Genomic DNA, 18927 nt, shown 5'->3' with positions numbered 1-18927 from the left:
TCCTATGGGGAACATGAATGGGGGAAGAATAGGGTTTTGGGATAAACGCCCAAATAAGGTCTGAGGTAAATACTAGTGCTTTATGTGGTTTTTTTGGTTACATAAACGCTTCAAAATTCACAAAAAGTGATGCTAGCTGATGCAGATTATCATCGACCAAAATGTATACGATTTCTTAAGCCTGCGTTTACCACAGACCTTATTTTCTACGTTTATCCAGTGCCGACATGGGTCAGGTAAAGGGTAGGAAATAGAGAATACATATTTCATAGGAAGGAAAGTTGAGAGAGAGAGAGAGAGAGAGAGAGAGAGAGAGAGAGAGAGAGAGAGAGAGAGAGAGAGAGAGAGAGAGAGAGAGAGAAGAAAGAGTGTGAGAGGATGTGTGTGTTGATGAGAGCGGTTCCCCAGGGTTCGAGCATGGTCTTGGTTCCAGCTGCACGGGGTCCCAGCCCCTCAGCCTCTCTCTCTTTGCCACTCTCTCAGCCAGGCCGGCAAAATACAGTGCCAACACACACAGGGTCATCCACTCATCACCACGGTGACAGAGGCAAACTTCACCATTTGTTGTAGCAACATCGGTCCTCGCTAATGAGAGAGAGTGTGTGTGTGTGTGTGTATGTGTGTGTGTGGTTGTGTCTCGCAGAAACTAAAACACTCGGCTCGGCACGATGACAACCAGGGCCAGTGGGCATTCCTGTGTGGGCCTGTTTTTCTGTTTCTTCTCTTTCCAATATCGGCCCGTGCCAATAACAATTTAGGCACGACACACACGCTCTTAGAAAGCATAGGGACAGGGAGGTTTACAGAGGAGCCCCGTGAGACATGTCACACTTTCACTCTCTCTCTCTTAGCTAAGCTTAATGGGCACTCACACAAATATAATGGTGTAGTTCCATTAATGGAAATACAGTAGAGTGTTGTAACTCGGTGGTGTAGCTCTTACCTATCCACTGGTTGGTTGAGCTCTCCACCTCGTTGCACGTGGTGCCATCACACAGCTCGCGGGCCAGTGGACTGCTCTCGCTCACGTTGTAAAAGCGGGTGGCCTCAAACGCTGTGGAGAAAGAGAGAGTGTGAGAGAGAGAAAGACAGAAACACACACACACAAAGATTTGTATGAGTGGTGGATGCACCTCACTCTCCACAAAACAACGCTGTCTCTATATTTTAAACCACATACTATTGAATTCCAATTTCCTCTGAGAGAAGGCTGTCGGTAAATCATACTAAATCATTGTGAAGACGGAGGAGGGTTTCCCTGCTCGCAAAGTGAGCATATTCATAACATCAGAGGCACACCTGGTTCGTAGTAGTCATACACCTTGACTGGAACAGGCGCTGTCTTGCCCACTATGTACTGCCTGACAGCCTGGAAGGCCACACACGTCATACACTGACTGGAGATCTGTGTGGTGGGAAAACACAGAGACAGGTCAAATGTTAACCAGTTAGAATTGATCACACAGTACAGTACACCACAGCTACAAACAGATCACAATGGTGATATACTGGTACCTCATCAAAGTAGAAGAGGACCTTCCTTCCGTCCACTTCGTACCTCTTCAGACCAACCCTCTTGTCCAGCAGCAGCTGTTTGATGAGGAAAGGGGAGAGGATGGGGTTCAGTACATATTCTAATCTACAATTAACCAAACATTCAATAACATCCCTTTCAACAAATACTATTATTCAGTACAGAACCACTGTCAAAGCCTTTTAGTTTAAAGGGTTAAATACAAAGCTTTTTTGTTGTCTCAGTATTCTGGTGACTTCATTTCAGCCTAGTTGTACAGTAGGTAGGTCAATTCTGTTTACAAGCTGAAGAGAGGGAGCCAGAGACAGCTTCCAATAACAGTATCAGTGTCTATGAGGGAGTTGCTGTTTCCAGCGTAAGGGGTTGGGTGTTGGGGGGAGCATGGGGGCACGGGTGTTAACTCCGCCCACAGGGCTCTCTAGAAGGTGGCAGTCCTACGGACAGATGAAGTTTATGAGGTGCTCAGCCTGAGCTGGCGCCACTGGGACACACACACACACACACACACACACAGAGAGTTCGGTAGAGAGTAATAGAGTGTGTGTTGGCTGTGTTGTTTGACAATAACTATAATTATAGTAACAACTTGAAATGTATTCCATTCACCTTCTCTTAGCACTTAAAGTAAAATAAAATAGGTAGCATAGTTAATGTGAGGCATTTTGTTCCATTCAGCTCAGCCCCATTATACTGATAAAAAGAGCCATAGAGACATAAGCCAAAGTGTGTTGTGTAATCATTCCAAGTAACATTGAACGAAACAACAACACATGACTGCATAAGCGAGGCTCCATCTCGTAAAGTGAGGAATCCTGCTGGTCAAGGCAGTCAGGCAGTCGTAAGGCAGGGAGGCTAGCAGGGGTGGCTCTGTAAACCTAGCTTGTTAGCCACTAAACAACACAGGTCAGCACTGACTCCCTCAAGTCTCAGGGAGCTATGTGTGTGTGATTGTGTGTGGGTGTTATCTCCTCCCAGGTAGGTAGGTCTTTATAAAGGTGTATAGCTGGAGTCTGTGGCCCATAACCCCTCCCTAAGATGGCTGCTATGGGTCCCTGGGTCCCTCTCCCCTAGCTCTCAGAGGGGGGTAGTTGGGATAAACAGTGGCAACCCCCTGCCCTGGCGGCTGGGTTTTAGGCCAAGAGAGGGTAGGTGCCCCCTGCCCTGGCTCCCTGTGGAGCCCCAGAGACACAGTAATGAACACTGGGCCAGAGTTGGCCCTCATCCAGACAACACTACAGTCCTTAAACACTGCAGTAAAAATACTCTCTCAATAGTGATTACCCCACTGCTTCATAAACACACACGTAGATCCAGTCGACCTAGTTTTGGCTATGTCTGTCAAGAGTTCCAGCACACTCACATGAAAAAATACTATAGTGTATACTATGGTAGGAATACTATAGTATTCACTTTAGTGTTTTTGGAGATTTTACTGTAGTATATAGTAGTATTTATTGCAGTATACTATATTATCTACAGTTTATTATAGTATAAATACTGTAACAAAATAGTAGTATATAGTATAGTAATTACTGTAATGTTTGTGCGGACTGTAGTATACAGTAGTATTTACTAAAGGGTTTTGGTTTTATTATCTTTGACATAGAAGTGGAGGGCTTTCTCCTCGAGGAAACCTACTGGAGAAATAGTAAAAGAGCAAATGTTCCATAACCTGTAGGCAGATAGGACTGGCGTTTGGGCAGGGAATATACAGTGTGTGTGTGTGTGTGTGTGTGTGTGTGTGTGTGTGTGTGTGTGTGTGTGTGTGTGTGTGTGTGTGTGTGTGTGTGTGTGTGTGTGTGTGTGTGTGTGTGTGTGTGTGTGTGTGTGTGTAAGAAGTTAGGCTACACTAAAGCTACACTTAAGAAAAAAAAGAAGTTACTTTGAAAAACTACTTCACTACATCCAAACTACTTTGTGGTAAATAATCATATCTAAATCTGAAATATCATAGACTACAAGTTGCAATAACTGATCACTCTGGAGTAAAGGTTTAATTTAGCTTATTAAACACAAAAACTATGTTTCAAGTGAGGAATCCGAAAAAGAAAGGAAATCCTTGCCTAATTCACCTGATCAATACGACGCCACACCGCCTCATCTGAAATGGTCTTCAGATTTAAGTCGTGTCTGTCTGTCTGTCTGTCTGTCTGTCTGTCTGTCTGTCTGTCTGTCTGTCTGTCTGTCTGTCTGTCTGTCATTGTAATGTGTGTGTGTATGTTTATGTCCTACCCTCTCCAAGCTTTCCACATCGGAACGGAAACCTGAGAGCAGAGTGAACTCCAAGACAGCCATGTTGGAAGAACCTGAGTGGAGCCACCTGTAGAGAGAAACAGAGTTAGATGCTAAGCTAAATGCTAGCAGAAATAGGCCAACTACCAGCCTAAATGCTAGCTAGGCTAAAGGCTGCTGCACTGAGCCGACTGTCTCTGTCCTACCTGGCGCAGGCTTCCAGGGTGATGCGGTAGTCCAGGTTGTCTTGGTGAGCTGCGGGGTCTTCATCATCGGTGGCTGCCCGGCGTTTGCGGCTCAGCTCCGAGCGGTTGTCGGCACGGGAACGGGAGCGAGGACTAGGGTGGTGGGGGGAGGGTGGTGCTGGCGGGTGCCGCTCCTGCCTGGGTTCTTTCAGGTCTATCTTGAGCTGGAAGGCTGGCTTGGCCAAGGGGTCAGGCACGTTGTAGGATACATCAATCTGAGAAGAGACAGAATGTATTCCAGATTGTGGGTGTAGTAGGTAGTGCAGAGAAAACCCATTGAATATGGAAGCTAACGCACGCACGCACGCACGCACGCACGCACGCACGCACGCACGCACACACACACACACACACACACACACACACACACACACACACACAGGCTCCCTCTCATCATGCTAATCTGGAGAGAGGGATGTGCTGAGGGAGGGATAGAGGTGTGAAAGCAGGAAATGAGGTGTGTGAATAGATGGAGGGATGTATGGAGGAGTGGAGGGGGGCAGAGATAGGCAGCAATAGTGGCCTTCTTCAGCCATGGCCCCTATATACACTGAGTGTACAAAACATTAAGAACACCTGCTATTTCATTGACATACACTGATGAGTTGAATCCAGGTGAACATTATGATCCCTTATTGATGTCACCTGTTAAATGCACTTCAATCAGTGTAGATGAAGTTGAGGATTTTTAAGCCTTGAGACAATTGAGACATGGATTGTGTATTCAGAGGGTGAATGGGCAAGACAAAAGATTTAAGTGCCTTTGAACAGGGTATGGTAGTAGGTGCCAGGCACACAGGTTTGAGTGTATCAAGAACTGCAATGCTTCTGGGTTGTTCACCCTCAACAGTTTCCCGTGTGTATCAAGAATGGTCCACCACCCAAAGGACATCCAGTTAATTTAACACAACTGTTGGAAGCATTGGAGTCAACATGGGTCAGCATCCCTGTGGAATGCTTTCGACAACTTGTAGTCCAAATTGAGCCTGTTCTGAAGGCAAAAGGGGTGCAACATAATATTAGGAAGGTGTTACTAATGTTTTGTACACTCAGTGTATACAGTGCCTTTGGAAAGTATTCAGACCCCTTCCCTTTTCCACATTTTGTTACGTTACAGCCTTATTCTAAAATGGATGAAAAACATTTTTTTTCAGTCTGGACACAATACCCCATAATGACAAAGCGAAAACAATTTTAGCTAATTTATATTTTTTTAAACAACAGAAATACCTAATTTACATAAGTATTCAGACCCTTTGCTATAAAACTGGAAATTGAGCTCAGGTGCATCCTGTTTCCATTGATCATCCTTGAGATGTTTCTACAACTTGATTGGAGTCCACCTGTGGTAAATTCAATTGATAGGTTATGACTTGGAATGGCACATACTTGTCTATATAAAGTCCCACAGTTGACAGTGCATGTCAGAGCAAACACTAAGCCATGAGGTTGACTGAATTGTCTGTAGAGCTCCGAAACAGGATTGTGTCGAGGAACAGATCTGGGGAAGGGTACCAAAAAATGTCTGCAGCATTGAAGGTCCACAAGAACACAATGGCCTCCATCATTCTGAAATGGAACAAGTTTGGAACCACCAAGACTCTTCCTAGAGCTGGCTGCCCGGCCAAACTGAGCATTCACGCGAGAAGGGCCTTGGTCAGGGAGGTGACCAAGATCTCGATGGTCACTCTAACAGAGCTCCAGAGTTCCTCTTTGCAGAAGGGAGAACCTTCCAGAAGGACAACCATCTCTGCAGCACTCCACCAATCAGGTTTTTATGGTAGAGTGGCAGACGGAAGCCACTCCTCAGTAAAAGGCACATGACAGCCCGCTTGGAGTATGCCAAAAAGCACCTAAAGACTCTCAGACCATGAGAAACAAGATACTCTAGTCTGATGAAACCAAGATTGAACTCATTGGCCTGAACGCCAAGTGTCACGTCTGGAGGAAACCTGCCACCATCCCTATGGTGAAGCATGGTGGAGGCAGCATCATGCTGTGGGGATGTTTTTCAGTGGCAGGGAATGGGAGACTAGTCAGGATCTAGGGAAAAATGAATGGAGCAAACACAGAGAGATCCTTGATGAAAACCTGCTCCAGTCTTCAGGATCTCAGACTAGGGTGAAGGTTCACCTTTCAACAGGACAACGACCCAAAGCACACAGCCAAGACAATGCAGGAGTGGCTTCGGGGCAAGTCTCTGAATGTCCTTTAGCTGCCCAGCCATAGCCTGGACTTGAACCCGATCTAACATCTCTGGAGACCTGAAAATAGCTGTGCAGCGACGCTCCCCATCTGTCCTGACCGAGCTTTAGAGGATCTGCAGAGAAGAATGGGAGAAACTACCCAAACACAGGTGTGCCAAGCTTGTAGCATCATACCCAATAAATGCAGCATTACAACAGTAGTAATAGTAGTAATACACATAAGCTTTATGTCCTTTTTCAAAGGATCCAAAAACTGTTAAGTGTTATCTGAAGGATCACAGAGCCCATTTGAGACCAGCGTAATGATCACCTGTCATGTGAAGAGGGATAAGGTTGACACACTCTTCTAAACATCCAGCAGAGGAGAGGAGAGAAGAAGAGAGGAGGAACTGGCCCCCCGAGAAGTTGTTTATGCACCCTGGCCTCAAAGAGCCTTTTGTTTTTAGTGACAAGGTACAGCGAAAACAGCATCCTATCCAGGGGGTCAGTGTTATTGAGGAACGAACAGTCCCCGCTGAACAATTGCCTAAGTTTTACCAGATCATTCCAATTTACAGTCAGGAATTTGGGCATTAGAGCAATGAGTCATGGGAATGGACTGGCTTTTCCCCTCTGGTGGATTCTCAGTGTGACTGAAGGATAGAATGATAGAAGAGGAGATCAGTAGCAACATACCTGCATTAGACAGCAGCCCTCGCCTTTAGCACTGACAAAGAGCCCTGTGGGAATACTGGGGATCTAGACAGAGCGAGAGGAGAAAAAAATGGGGGTGAGAGAGACACTTATCAAGTGAATTAATGCTGTAGACCCAAGCAGTAGCAGTCAAATAGCCTGGCCACTAACCAGCACAGCTAAATTGCCCCCAATTAAACTGACAGAGCTAATTACAGCAGAGAATTACATGCCCGGCAGAGGGAACAAAAGTTCAAGCCTTCACCTGAGCTACTCCCTCACTGTGACTGATTGGCAGGTGCTTGGGAATGAGAAGAAAATGTAGACGAACAGCCTGAAAACACTCACTGGTTCATTCACTGGGAAACATATTCCATTGCTCTTAGATAGAGTCTCATTGTCATCGTCAAGTGAATTGACTTTGTGGATGTTATTTAAGGTCCCTTTCATCATTGAAAACAGACAATTGTGTAACTTGAGTTTCTGTGTGTAGTGTGTATCTTGGTCCAGTAGGAGTCTCTTCACTATCTGAGAAAGAGCGTTTACCTCAGAAAGAAGATGCCCTTAGAAACAGATCTAGGATCAGATTACCTTCCTCCAATCCTAACCTTAACTATTAAAGGAAAAACCATAACTGACCTTACATTAGAGTCTAGTGGCAACGTGACACTACTCCTTACCGAGGCGCTCTGCAGCATCTTTTGGTTGTCGCGGTGCAGTTCAAAGCTCTCCTGGAAGTCCAGGTTGGTAGAGGCCAGAGAGATGGTCAGGTTAACTCCTCCCACGTACGACAGGATGGCGTACTCAGACAACGCCTGAAGAGCTACACACGTGTCCTAGGAGAGTGGATGGACAGACAGTTATTAGAAGGAGGCTTTGGACACCAGATGACCAATTACCAGTTGTTTCAAATAGACCTTGGTAGGACAGTTCTCTCTTCTAAACGAGATTATCAGGCTAACCTGGTAAAACCTGGTCAAATAAAACCACATTTGGCCGCTTAAAAAAAGACAATACATATGGGAGAGATGCATCTGGGAGAATACTTTAGACTAAGAGACTGAGAGGCTCTGGTTCTCCAGGGTTTGTGAGGTGTACCTGTGTGGAGGAGAAGCCCCCGAGGGCGTTCCTCTGCTGGGAGAGCCACTTGACCACAGGCAGGGCGGAGGCCACGTCACCCAGCAGGGCGTAGGTCAGCAGACCGTATGCTGTCATCTCCACCTCCGCTGACACCACTAGGACACGGAGGAGACTATTAGCGTACAAACAACAGACAGCCACACTAACACTAAAAGTCCCGATCTGAGAACATCAGAATCATCCATCATAGAGGACAGTCAGGCTGTGGCCTGACAGTGTGCGTCTACCTGACTGAGAAAGACCGTCACTAAAGCCCATGAAGGTGGCCTCATCTGTCACCGTGCTGCCAGTCAGACTCCAGTGGGTAAAGCCGTCTGATTGAAAGAGTAGAGAAGTAAGAGAAAGAAGGAAATGGAGAGAGACGAAAGTGTAAGAAACAGTATGAGGAAGAACAGTGGGTTAGACGTGTCAGCTTAGTGTTTCATATGAATTGGTAGGCAACTAAACTTCCTAACAGCTGAGTACCTTGTGTGATGGCCATGTGGTTGAGGCGTCGAAGGGCGAGGGTGGCGTAGGGGCTTCGTAACAGGGCCAGGGCGTAGGCAGACAGGGCTGTGGTGTACGGGTCATCAGCTGTGTATGTGTTACTCTCCAGGAAAGCCTTTGCCCTGGCCACAGCAGTCTTCTCCTCCTGGGGAAGAGTACACATATTAATTTAAATAGACATAAACATAGGTGCACTAACACGTCACACATATGTGTGCACAGAGACCAAACCTTCGTATGAGTGATGGATACACCTCTCTCCACAACTCCCTCCATCCCTCCGTATTCATCTTTCACTTAAGTCCGGCATATTTGATCTTTGCTGAGTGTTCAAGATCAGTCCTGTTCCAACTCATACTCCCCAACTCAGATGTGCTGCTTATCAAAAGGCAAATAAACATCGACTTTGCCATTAAAGGCAGGAGCTTTTCCAGATGTGCTCAAATGAGAGACCTCAACAGTCACTCACTTTAATCTGCCCAGTTACCTTTTAATTAACTGAATTTGGAAGGAAGAAGGAGTTTTGCTTTGATGTCAAGTATCCCTTTTCAGTTGGTATCAGTTTTAGAGGCCTGATTCTCCGGAGAGCCCTTCAGGATAGATAGGGAAGGATAGGAAGACTGGAAGAGGAGGGGGGTTTGGAGAAGGAGGAGGGAAATGGATGGAAGGGGAACTAGAGGGAAGAACTACCTTGTGAATACTTTGCAAAGAGCTGTGCCTGAAGGAACAGAGAGCTGACACAATAACAATCTGGATTTTAACATTGGTATTGGCAACACACTCAATGTAGGACAAAGCATAAACATTACATGGACTCGGTCACTGTACACATAAACAGCAACATTCTTCTGCAACAATGACTTTGGCAGATAAAGAGCATTCCACACTTGGCCCTAAAATAAGGACACTACTACCTTTCAATAGCCAAAGATCTCTTTTTACTACAGCGACCATGACGGTGATCAAATGTTCAACTGCCAGTGTGTCCTATGAGTTGCCTCAATGCACACTGGAGAGAGTTCAACAGGTCGGTAAGCACGTCGTCAAGGGTTCAGCACCAGGGTAAGAGCATGGCGAGGTGACAGGAATGTGGCCGGGGTGTACTACCTTTCACAGGCATCCTTGTCTCTGCATGTCCTCCTCATAAATCTCTTGATGCAGTCAGCCAGGGATTAGATATTAAATTACAGCCACTAGAGCATAACAAAAATGAATGGGCTCTGTGCCAGGACATCCACATTTCCAACTGATGGGAATGTACCGGCACACACAGTCACACACAGTCACACACAGTCACACACACACACACACACACACACACACCCTATATCTGGGTGAGAGAGCTGTATTTACAAAAGTCTGGTATTAGGTCTGAGCCTGAAAGTTTCATTAAAAGTCCAATTTACACTAACATATGAATGTTAGGTTAAGATTCGCCCCTTGAGGAATACTGTGCTAAATAATACTGTTTGGGAGGTGAGGGTGTTTAATGGGAGAGGTCATGGTCCCCCCACTGATCCTCTTACCTCTGAAGTTATTCCTGTCTCCAGGAGGGCTGCAACCACGTATGCCGTCAACGAGATCTTTCCATGGATTCCTCCCTTTAGATGGAGAATAACACTGGTTAATGGTGCTTATGAAAACATGCACACGCACGCAGGAAGGCACGCACACACACACACACACACACACACACACACACACACACACACACACACACACACACACACACACACACACACACACACACACACACACACACACACACACACACACACACACACACACACACACACACACACACCTGCAAGTCTTTGTTGAGGATGCGTCCCATGGCGGGGAAGGAGCCTTCCTCTCTCTGGTGGTTGATGAGCCAGGCCTTGGCAGCTTGCAGCTCCTCTGGGTCAATGAAGATGAACCCACGAGACTGAGCAAAGGATTTCAACACAAACGCTGTCAGCCTGGAGAGGAGAGAGGAAGAGGGAAGAGACAGAGACAGAGACAGCGAGAGAGAGAGAGCGAGAGAGAGAGAGAGAGAGATTGTTTTGAAACTTCTGTATGTGTAATGTTTACTGTTAATTTTTATTGTTTATTTCACTTTTTTATATTATCTACCTCACTTGCTTTGGCAATGTTAACACATGTTTCCCATGCCAATAAAGCCCCTTGAATTGAATTGAATTGACAGAGAGAGAGAGAGAGAGAGAGAGAGAGAGAGAGAGAGAGAGAGAGAGAGAGAGAGAGAGAGAGAGAGAGAGAGAGAGAGAGAGAGAGAGAGAGAGACACACACAGAGAGGGATTGGGTCTCTTTCAAGCATGTGCTGACATATCTTTCAAAAATACTTAGCAAACTTCACATCGGAGTTCACATAAACCATTTGAATGGGGTGAAATATTCCCTAACCAGTCACACCTTTTAAATCTCTCAAGAGTAACAGGGATGAGTGAGATGGCAGCTGATACATGCCAAACTACACAGCACGTCACGCTGAGAAGATCAAACTACATCAAAATCCTGTCAGGCAAAAACAGACTAACTGACAGAGAGGGGGTTGGAGGGAGAGCAGATGAAGATGAAAGAGGGGAAGATGGAGGAGGAGTGGGAAAAGCGCATATTGCCACCACAGGATACAGCAGCTGTTCCGTCTCAAGAACAAGGAATTTCACAATACAAAATCAAGTATGTTTCTGCATGCCGGAATATCCCGTAAGCATTCTGAACTTATACAAACAGCCATCGCCAGGGTTGGCATTCCTAATCTCCAGCAACAGTGTGTGACCTGTAGTTTCTGAACTGGAATCACAGCGGGAACCACAGAGAAGAACTCAAGACCCACAGAGAGGCCAATGGTGATGACTGAGAGACCTGGCTAGGCTAATAAACACACATTCATACATAAACAACTGCCCTTCAGTAACCCCTGCACACAACGGCCAATGCTCTTCAATTACAGACTGGCATTCCATTACAGCATCCTCCCCAGAGCAACCAAGTGATGAGGCAAGCTGCTTACCATAAAAAGGTGAAATAAATAAATAAACCATGTGTGTTTTCCCCCCAAACATACATTTGGGCTGTAACTGAAGGAACAAACCAAGAGAGTAAGAAAAAACACTCTCCCATAAACCACGGTACTAAATCTTCCCTTGCTGGGCCCTGGAAGTTATGTCTCCCCAGAGAGCCAGCAGGGATGGAGTCTTAAGCCGGCAGGAATTTTTATAATGTTAAGTAATATTGTGTCACCGGCTTTAACTGCCAGGCCCCAGGGAGAGGTGCTGGGTAGCGTATAGATGATTTAGTGTGTGAGGAAACGACAGAGACAGGGCTGCTTCCTCCACTCTGGCCCGCTGAAGTCCCTCCCTCCGGGCTTGGGGAGGTTGTTGACATGTTTTGCACGCAGAGGTCATTCAGAACAGCACACTGGAGCTGGATCCTGCAACGTCAATGCAAGTGGAAACCAAGGTTTTTATAACTGCCTACAGGAACGACCGAGACTTACTGACAAATACGGCCCATGTTAACAACTCCACAACATGATCAATTCCCTGGCTACTGGTTATTTTGATGCAGGTTTTCTAAACATATTTATCGTTTGAGTAGCAGTTGTAAAACGTGGGGCATATGAAGTCCAAATAGACTGAGGTCAAGTCCAAAACAGAAGATTTTTTTTATCTTCAAAGTAAAGATAGTCAAAATGATAGTTTTTCAAAGTCAAAATTATAGTTCAAGTTCCTTAAAGTCTTGAAAGGCAGCAGATTATCCTGGTTCTCACACAGTCGTTACTGCAGGCCGTTTCAGTTTGAATGAAGGACAGAGTGCTCTGTTTGTGGTTAAACCACATGGATACACACACACCAGGGCTTCCATGGCAGGGTGTGTGAGGGGGGAGAGAAAGGCTTACCACATCCAAGCACAGAACAATAACAACCATTCTCCATTTCAACATGTAAACATCTATCAATTCAGCACCCAGTTATCTAAGATCTGGCTTGATAAAAACACCAAATTCCTGCTATAATCACCCAATGTTTGGCATTGGATTGGAAATAGATAGTTTAACAAGACTGTAGATCAGTTCTCTCCATCTCTGCTATCCAATCCACTCTAGCCCCACTGCCAGGTCAATCTCATTCACAGGGAAATGCCTTGCCAGCCTCAACACGTCCCGTGTGTATCTAATCAGGCACCACTAACATAGTCTTGAAAACCAGACCCTAGGAACATTTGAAAATTGTGGGAGGCAACGCGGATATCTAGAGTGACTACCAATAACAGACCCACAGTGTGGAGCTGTGGAGCCCTCCATCGGGCTGCATATTTACCCCAGGCCAGGGTATTAAGTAGGCTACGGGGTTTGAGGGGGTGGAGGGTGGTGATGGTGGGGGTTCTGCAGATTACAGCAGCATGTGGCTCTCATTGGATCCAGACGGAGACAGGTATGCAAGCGATGCCGGAAGAGGGGCTGCCACGTCCGCTCCAGGCCCCACCACAACACCCCCACCTCCAATCCCGCAGATATGTTGATATATCCCAACACCACCCCCCTAAACACACACACCAGTGGTATCTGCATCTGCCTGAGAGGCAAGCAAGGGTAAGGGATGAGAACCAGCCCCTCCTCATCCTCAGCTTTGTGCCCCGAGGTCCTGTTCAACCCACAGGGACTGTTCAACCCACAGGGACAGACACAGAGACCAGAACAGAGCAGAGCAAAGTAGATTAGAGCAGTGTAGAGCAGAGTAGAGTAGAGCAGAGTAGAGTAGACCAGAGTAGAGCAGAGTAGACCAGAGTAGAGTAGACCAGAGTAGACCAGAGTAGAGCAGTGTAGAGTAGAGTAGAGTAGTGTAGAGTAGAGTAGAGTAGAGCAGAGTAGAGCAGTGTAGAGCAGAGTAGACTAGACCATTGTAGAGCAGAGTAGAGTAGAGCAGAGTAGAGTAGACCAGAGTAGAGTAGAGCAGTGTAGAGCAGAGTAGAGCAGTGTAGAGCAGAGCAGAGTAGACCAGAGTAGAGTAGAGCAGAGTTGAGAAAAGTAGAGTAGAGTAGGGCTAAGTGCCTTGGCATCACCCAGACCCAGCATTAGCCTATGGAGACATTACTGCCCGTGTCATTATGTACAATCTTTTCATTAGGCCCTGCAATTTCCGCTTAGATACCATTTTACAACTGGAATACATTAACACTGCATTAAGAACGCTGTTTACCTGCCCACAAATGACCTGTACGAATGACTAACTCTGGAGGCCAAACAAAAGGTGGGTTGTTCTGACATATAAACACCAAGCTGATGGATTAATAAAGAGTTTGTTGCTACAGGTTTACATAAGGTTCAACATCTGTGTCCTGCCATGTTGCCTGTGGCTCCAAAACCGACGCTTACACTATTATGACCGTTACACTTCATATCTTCTTAATATCCTCTTCCCGCATATGGAGGTTTCAAGGGTTTTCATGGAAAAGTTGAATGATATTACCAATTACACCAGAGCAGTGATTCAATTGTTTTGGACAAGACATGCACCAGTTCCAGTTTCTAGGGCATGTCGAAAGTCAAAATGCTTTTTTCGCTAAGTGGCCGAGCGCCTAGCAAGCTCCTGTGTCTCCAGTGGTAGTAGGGGACTGAGGAGGAGGTTGAGAGCGAGTGGGTGGGGGGGGGGGGGGGGGGGGGGGGGTAGTCAGTGTAGCCTACAGACAGAGGTGCTACTTCGCCCCTGGGCCAAAACAAACAGGGGCCATTCTGTTCCATATGCATTAACCCTCTTTAACAGCAAATAGCTTACTGGAGCCCCACGGCTGCCTTGGGAACCAATTAGAAGTTTGTGTATGATTCTCCTGGGTTTATTTAACCTACTGTTTCACAGTCTGAGCTCTATTAAATATCATAATACCCACATCAACTAATAAATCACCCTGAAGGTATGCAAGGGGCCCGAATATGCAAGCAGAACATTGGAGCCTCTCATTCGCTCCGTATTCACTATTCCAAATATTATGACATGGTCGTGGCCGCCTGCCTGCCTCCAGGGATGTGTAAACATTAAATAAACACTCAGCGAGCATAACTCAGACCGATTTAAACACAGGAATATGAGGGTATGAATGTTGAACATGCGTATACAATGTTACTGATAAGAGCTCCCATTGTTTCTGCCAATAATCCATTTCAGGTCAGAGTAAGTGGAGGAGCAGTATGCAGTTTTAAACTATGTACCATCGGGAGTGAACTGACGTGCAGGATGTAAACCTAAGGAAAGAGTAGAGGACTTACTGAGGGATGTAAACCTAAGGAAAGAGTAGAGGACTTACTGAGGGATGTAAACCTAAGGAAAGAGTAGAGGACTTACTGAGGGATGTAAACCTAAGTGAAAAGTAAAGGACTTACTGAGGGATGTAAACCTAAGGAAAGAGTAGAGGACTTACTGAGGGATGTAAACCTAAGTGAAAAGTAAAGGACTTACTGAGGGATGTAAACCTAAGGAAAGAGTAGAGGACTTACTGAGGGATGTAAACCTAAGTGAAAAGTAAAGGACTTACTGAGGGATGTAAACCTAAGTGAAAAGTAAAGGACTTACTAAGGGATGTAAACCTAAGGAAAGAGTAAAGGACTTACTGAGGGATGTAAACCTAAGTGAAAAGTAAAGGACTTACTGAGGGATGTAAACCTAAGGAAAGAGTAAAGGACTTACTGAGGGATGTAAACCTAAGGAAAGAGTAATGGACTTACTGAGGGATGTAAACCTAAGTGAAAAGTAAAGGACTTACTGAGGGATGTAAACCTAAGTGAAAAGTAAAGGACTTACTGAGGGATGTAAACCTAAGTGAAAAGTAAAGGACTTACTGAGGGATGTAAACCTAAGTGAAAAGTAAAGGACTTACTGAGGGATGTAAACCTAAGGAAAGAGTAAAGGACTTACTGAGGGATGTAAACCTAAGGAAAGAGTAAAGGACTTACTGAGGAATGTAAACCTAAATGAAAAGTAAAGGACTTACTGAGGGATGTAAACCAAAGTGAAAAGTAAAGGATTTACTGAGGGATGTAAACCTAAATGAAAAGTAAAGGACTTACTGAGGGATGTAAACCTAAGTGAAAAGTAAAGGACTTACTGAGGGATGTAAACCTAAGGAAAGAGTAAAGGACTTACTGAGGAATGTAAACATAAGGAAAGAGTAAAGGACTTACTGAGGGATGTAAACCTAAGTGAAAAGTAAAGGACTTACTGAGGGATGTAAACCAAAGTGAAAAGTAAAGGACTTACTGAGGGATGTAAACCAAAGTGAAAAGTAAAGGACTTACTGAGGGATGTAAACCAAAGTGAAAAGTAAAGGACTTACTGAGGGATGTAAACCTAAGTGAAAAGTAAAGGACTTACTGAGGGATGTAAACCAAAGTGAAAAGTAAAGGACTTACTGAGGGATGTAAACCTAAGGAAAGAGTAGATGACTTACCACATGCTTCCAGAGGAGTCCCTCTCTCCAAAGGCACTGTAGGATCCATCCTGGCGCTTATAGGTCAGCTGTCTCTGGTACCCTGGGATAGTACATGGGAGAGGGAATTATCGGGTTGATGCTAAAGCACTTTTTCATTAATATTGCTATCCAAACCAGTGCCCAGATTCACAAAACACTTACGCAAAAACGTAAGATTCTTAAGAAAAAAAAGAAGAACTTCATAAGATAGTTTGTAAGTGCAAATCCTCAACAATATCTTAAGATGTAATGATTTTCTTAAGACCTTCTCAAATATCTTCTTACAAATTGTCTTAAGATGTTTGTTGCTAAGCAACCATTCTAGCAATAGCAATCATGTTAGCGTATTTCTTACTGAGATTACTGTTCTAAAACATGTTCTTGGGTTTAAAATAATCAACACTGAAACATTCAGAGGAAGTCTGAGTGAATAAAACATGTACAGTTGCTTTCCTGAGCTTTTTCCTCACTGCCCTGAGTTTAAGACAAGGGTTAAGGCTATCTTGGAATGAACAACATTTCCAATAACTTTATTTTCAAGAATCTAATTTCTTCTTAACTTTTTGCTTAAGGAGAAGAAACATAGGAAATAGCGCAATAACATTTCCAATAACCTTTTGAGGAATAGCAACTTTTCTTAACTTTCTTCTTAAGTCTATAGTTAAGGAAAAAAATGGCAGTTAAGAAGAAATTTCTTCCTAAGAAGGTTTTGTGAATCTGGGCCCTTGGTGAATATCAGAGAAACACTGTTTTAGAACTAAGTGGACAGTAAATGCATTGACTTTATAAGATGATCTTCACAGGGGTAACTGACATCACCCAACGGGAATATCTCAAGGTTCTCAAGGTAGGATTTGGCCCTAGGTCTCAAAGCCCTTGAACTACTTGATCTCTCCGGTGGTTACCTTGCAGCAAGTAGTCTGTGGCCTCAGCCTCCACCTCAGGGCTGAGCTGCCTGGTCTTCTGCAGGTACTTGAGGACAAAAACATTGGGGGCGAAGTGGATCATGTTCTGCTCCCCACAGCCGAAGGGCAGCCGCAGCAGCTTGTCCAGGTTGTTGAGGGTGGGGCCCATCACGTCTCCTGGCACATCACAAAACACAATACAGAAACTGTTCAGCAACACTGCTACACTGCCTCACATAAAGTTAGTTTCATTAAGATAACATCTCTTCTTCAACACAGCTGCAGGGTCAACAGTATTACAAATGGTAGGTTACAACTGTTCCATCAAACGTCATTCAGAGAGAAATGATTCATTCCAACTTTAATTAACCACACGGACAAGGTATGTCAAAGTGAATCGTACGCCGCGCTGCCGTTCTCATACCTAGTCAATACTGCTAGTCAACACTGCTAACACTGCTAACACTGCTAGCTAGCCAACTTCTACCGAATAGCAGCACTGTAGAAACTATTACATTACAACGGAACGATTTGTGTAGTGTTAGCTAGCTAGTGTTAGCTAGCTACATAGTTGTCTTTGCTGTCCTTGTATCTAAGACAATTGTGTAGTTTTAGACTAATTATCTGGCCAGTTACCGAGGTTACCTAGCCAGCTATCGAGGTTACCTAGCCAGCTTCACTTTCAAACAAAGCCAACAACGCAGCCACTGCTAGCCAGCCTACTTCAGCAGTACTGCATCATTTTAATCATTTTAGTCAATAAGATTTTTGCAACGTAAGCTTAACTTTCTGAACATTCGAGACGTGTAGTCCACTTGTCATTCCAATCTCCTTTGCATTAGCGTAGCCTCTTCTGTAGCCTGTCAACTATGTGTCTGTCTATCCCTGTTCTCTCCTCTCTGCACAGACCATACAAACGCTTCACACCGCGTGGCCGCGGCCACCCTAACCTGGTGGTCCCAGCGCGCACGACCCACGTGGAGTTCCAGGTCTCCGGTAGCCTCTGGAACTGCCGATCTGCGGCCAACAAGGCAGAGTTCATCTCAGCCTATGCTTCCCTCCAGTCCCTCGACTTCTTGGCACTGATGGAAACATGGATCACCACAGATAACACTGCTACTCCTACTGCTCTCTCTTCGTCTGCCCACGTGTTCTCGCACACCCCGAGAGCTTCTGGTCAGCGGGGTGGTGGCACCGGGATCCTCATCTCTCCCAAGTGGTCATTCTCTCTTTCTCCCCTTACCTATCTGTCTATCGCCTCCTTTGAATTCCATGCTGTCACAGTTACCAGCCCTTTCAAGCTTAACATCCTTATCATTTATCGCCCTCCAGGTTCCCTCGGAGAGTTCATCAATGAGCTTGATGCCTTGATAAGCTCCTTTCCTGAGGACGGCTCACCTCTCACAGTCCTGGGTGACTTTAACCTCCCCACGTCTACCTTTGACTCATTCCTCTCTGCCTCCTTCTTTCCACTCCTCTCCTCTCTTGACCTCACCCTCTCACCTTCCCCCCCTACTCACAAGGCAGGCAATACGCTTGACCTTATCTTTACTAGATGCTGTTCTTCCACTAACCTCATTGCAACTCCCCTCCAAGTCTCCGACCACTACCTTGTATCCTTTTCCCTCTCGCTCTCGTCCAACACTTCCCACACTGCCCCTACTCGGATGGTATCGCGCCGTCCCAACCTTCGCTCTCTCTCCCCCGCTACTCTCTCCTCTTCCATCCTATCATCTCTTCCCTCTGCTCAAACCTTCTCCAACCTATCTCCTGATTCTGCCTCCTCAACCCTCCTCTCCTCCCTTTCTGCATCCTTTGACTCTCTATGTCCCCTATCCTCCAGGCCGGCTCGGTCCTCCCCTCCCGCTCCGTGGCTCGACGACTCATTGCGAGCTCACAGAACAGGGCTCCGGGCAACCGAGCGGAAATGGAGGAAAACTCGCCTCCCTGCGGACCTGGCATCCTTTCACTCCCTCCTCTCTACATTTTCCTCTTCTGTCTCTGCTGCTAAAGCCACTTTCTACCACTCTAAATTCCAAGC

At 45.6% G+C, this 18927-nt stretch overlaps 1 protein-coding gene and 1 non-coding gene across 3 annotated transcripts in view; both read right to left on the bottom strand.

Moving 5' to 3' along the window:
• The window catches only part of LOC129810664 (C3 and PZP-like alpha-2-macroglobulin domain-containing protein 8), a 47554-nt gene that overhangs the window by 5855 nt on the left and 22772 nt on the right, over window positions 1–18927 (bottom strand). For both annotated transcript variants that reach the window (XM_055861404.1, XM_055861403.1), the window contains exons 26-39: window positions 16887–17063; window positions 15961–16042; window positions 10321–10477; window positions 10043–10117; window positions 8496–8661; window positions 8258–8344; window positions 7989–8125; window positions 7571–7726; window positions 6894–6956; window positions 3973–4226; window positions 3767–3854; window positions 1516–1590; window positions 1300–1405; window positions 944–1054 (exon numbers count right to left, since the gene is read on the bottom strand). In XM_055861404.1, the coding sequence (XP_055717379.1) occupies window positions 944–1054; window positions 1300–1405; window positions 1516–1590; window positions 3767–3854; window positions 3973–4226; window positions 6894–6956; window positions 7571–7726; window positions 7989–8125; window positions 8258–8344; window positions 8496–8661; window positions 10043–10117; window positions 10321–10477; window positions 15961–16042; window positions 16887–17063 (1734 nt within the window). The remainder of the gene's footprint in view (window positions 1–943; window positions 1055–1299; window positions 1406–1515; window positions 1591–3766; window positions 3855–3972; window positions 4227–6893; window positions 6957–7570; window positions 7727–7988; window positions 8126–8257; window positions 8345–8495; window positions 8662–10042; window positions 10118–10320; window positions 10478–15960; window positions 16043–16886; window positions 17064–18927) is intronic.
• Window positions 3146–3200, bottom strand: LOC129811170 (U7 small nuclear RNA). The gene has a single exon (XR_008752847.1). It is a non-coding gene; the product is annotated as a U7 small nuclear RNA (small nuclear RNA).

The sequence above is a fragment of the Salvelinus fontinalis genome, chromosome 14, assembly GCF_029448725.1.
Source record: "Salvelinus fontinalis isolate EN_2023a chromosome 14, ASM2944872v1, whole genome shotgun sequence".
Classification (NCBI taxonomy): Eukaryota; Metazoa; Chordata; class Actinopteri; order Salmoniformes; family Salmonidae; genus Salvelinus; species Salvelinus fontinalis.
This window is presented reverse-complemented; position numbering and strand designations above follow the sequence as displayed.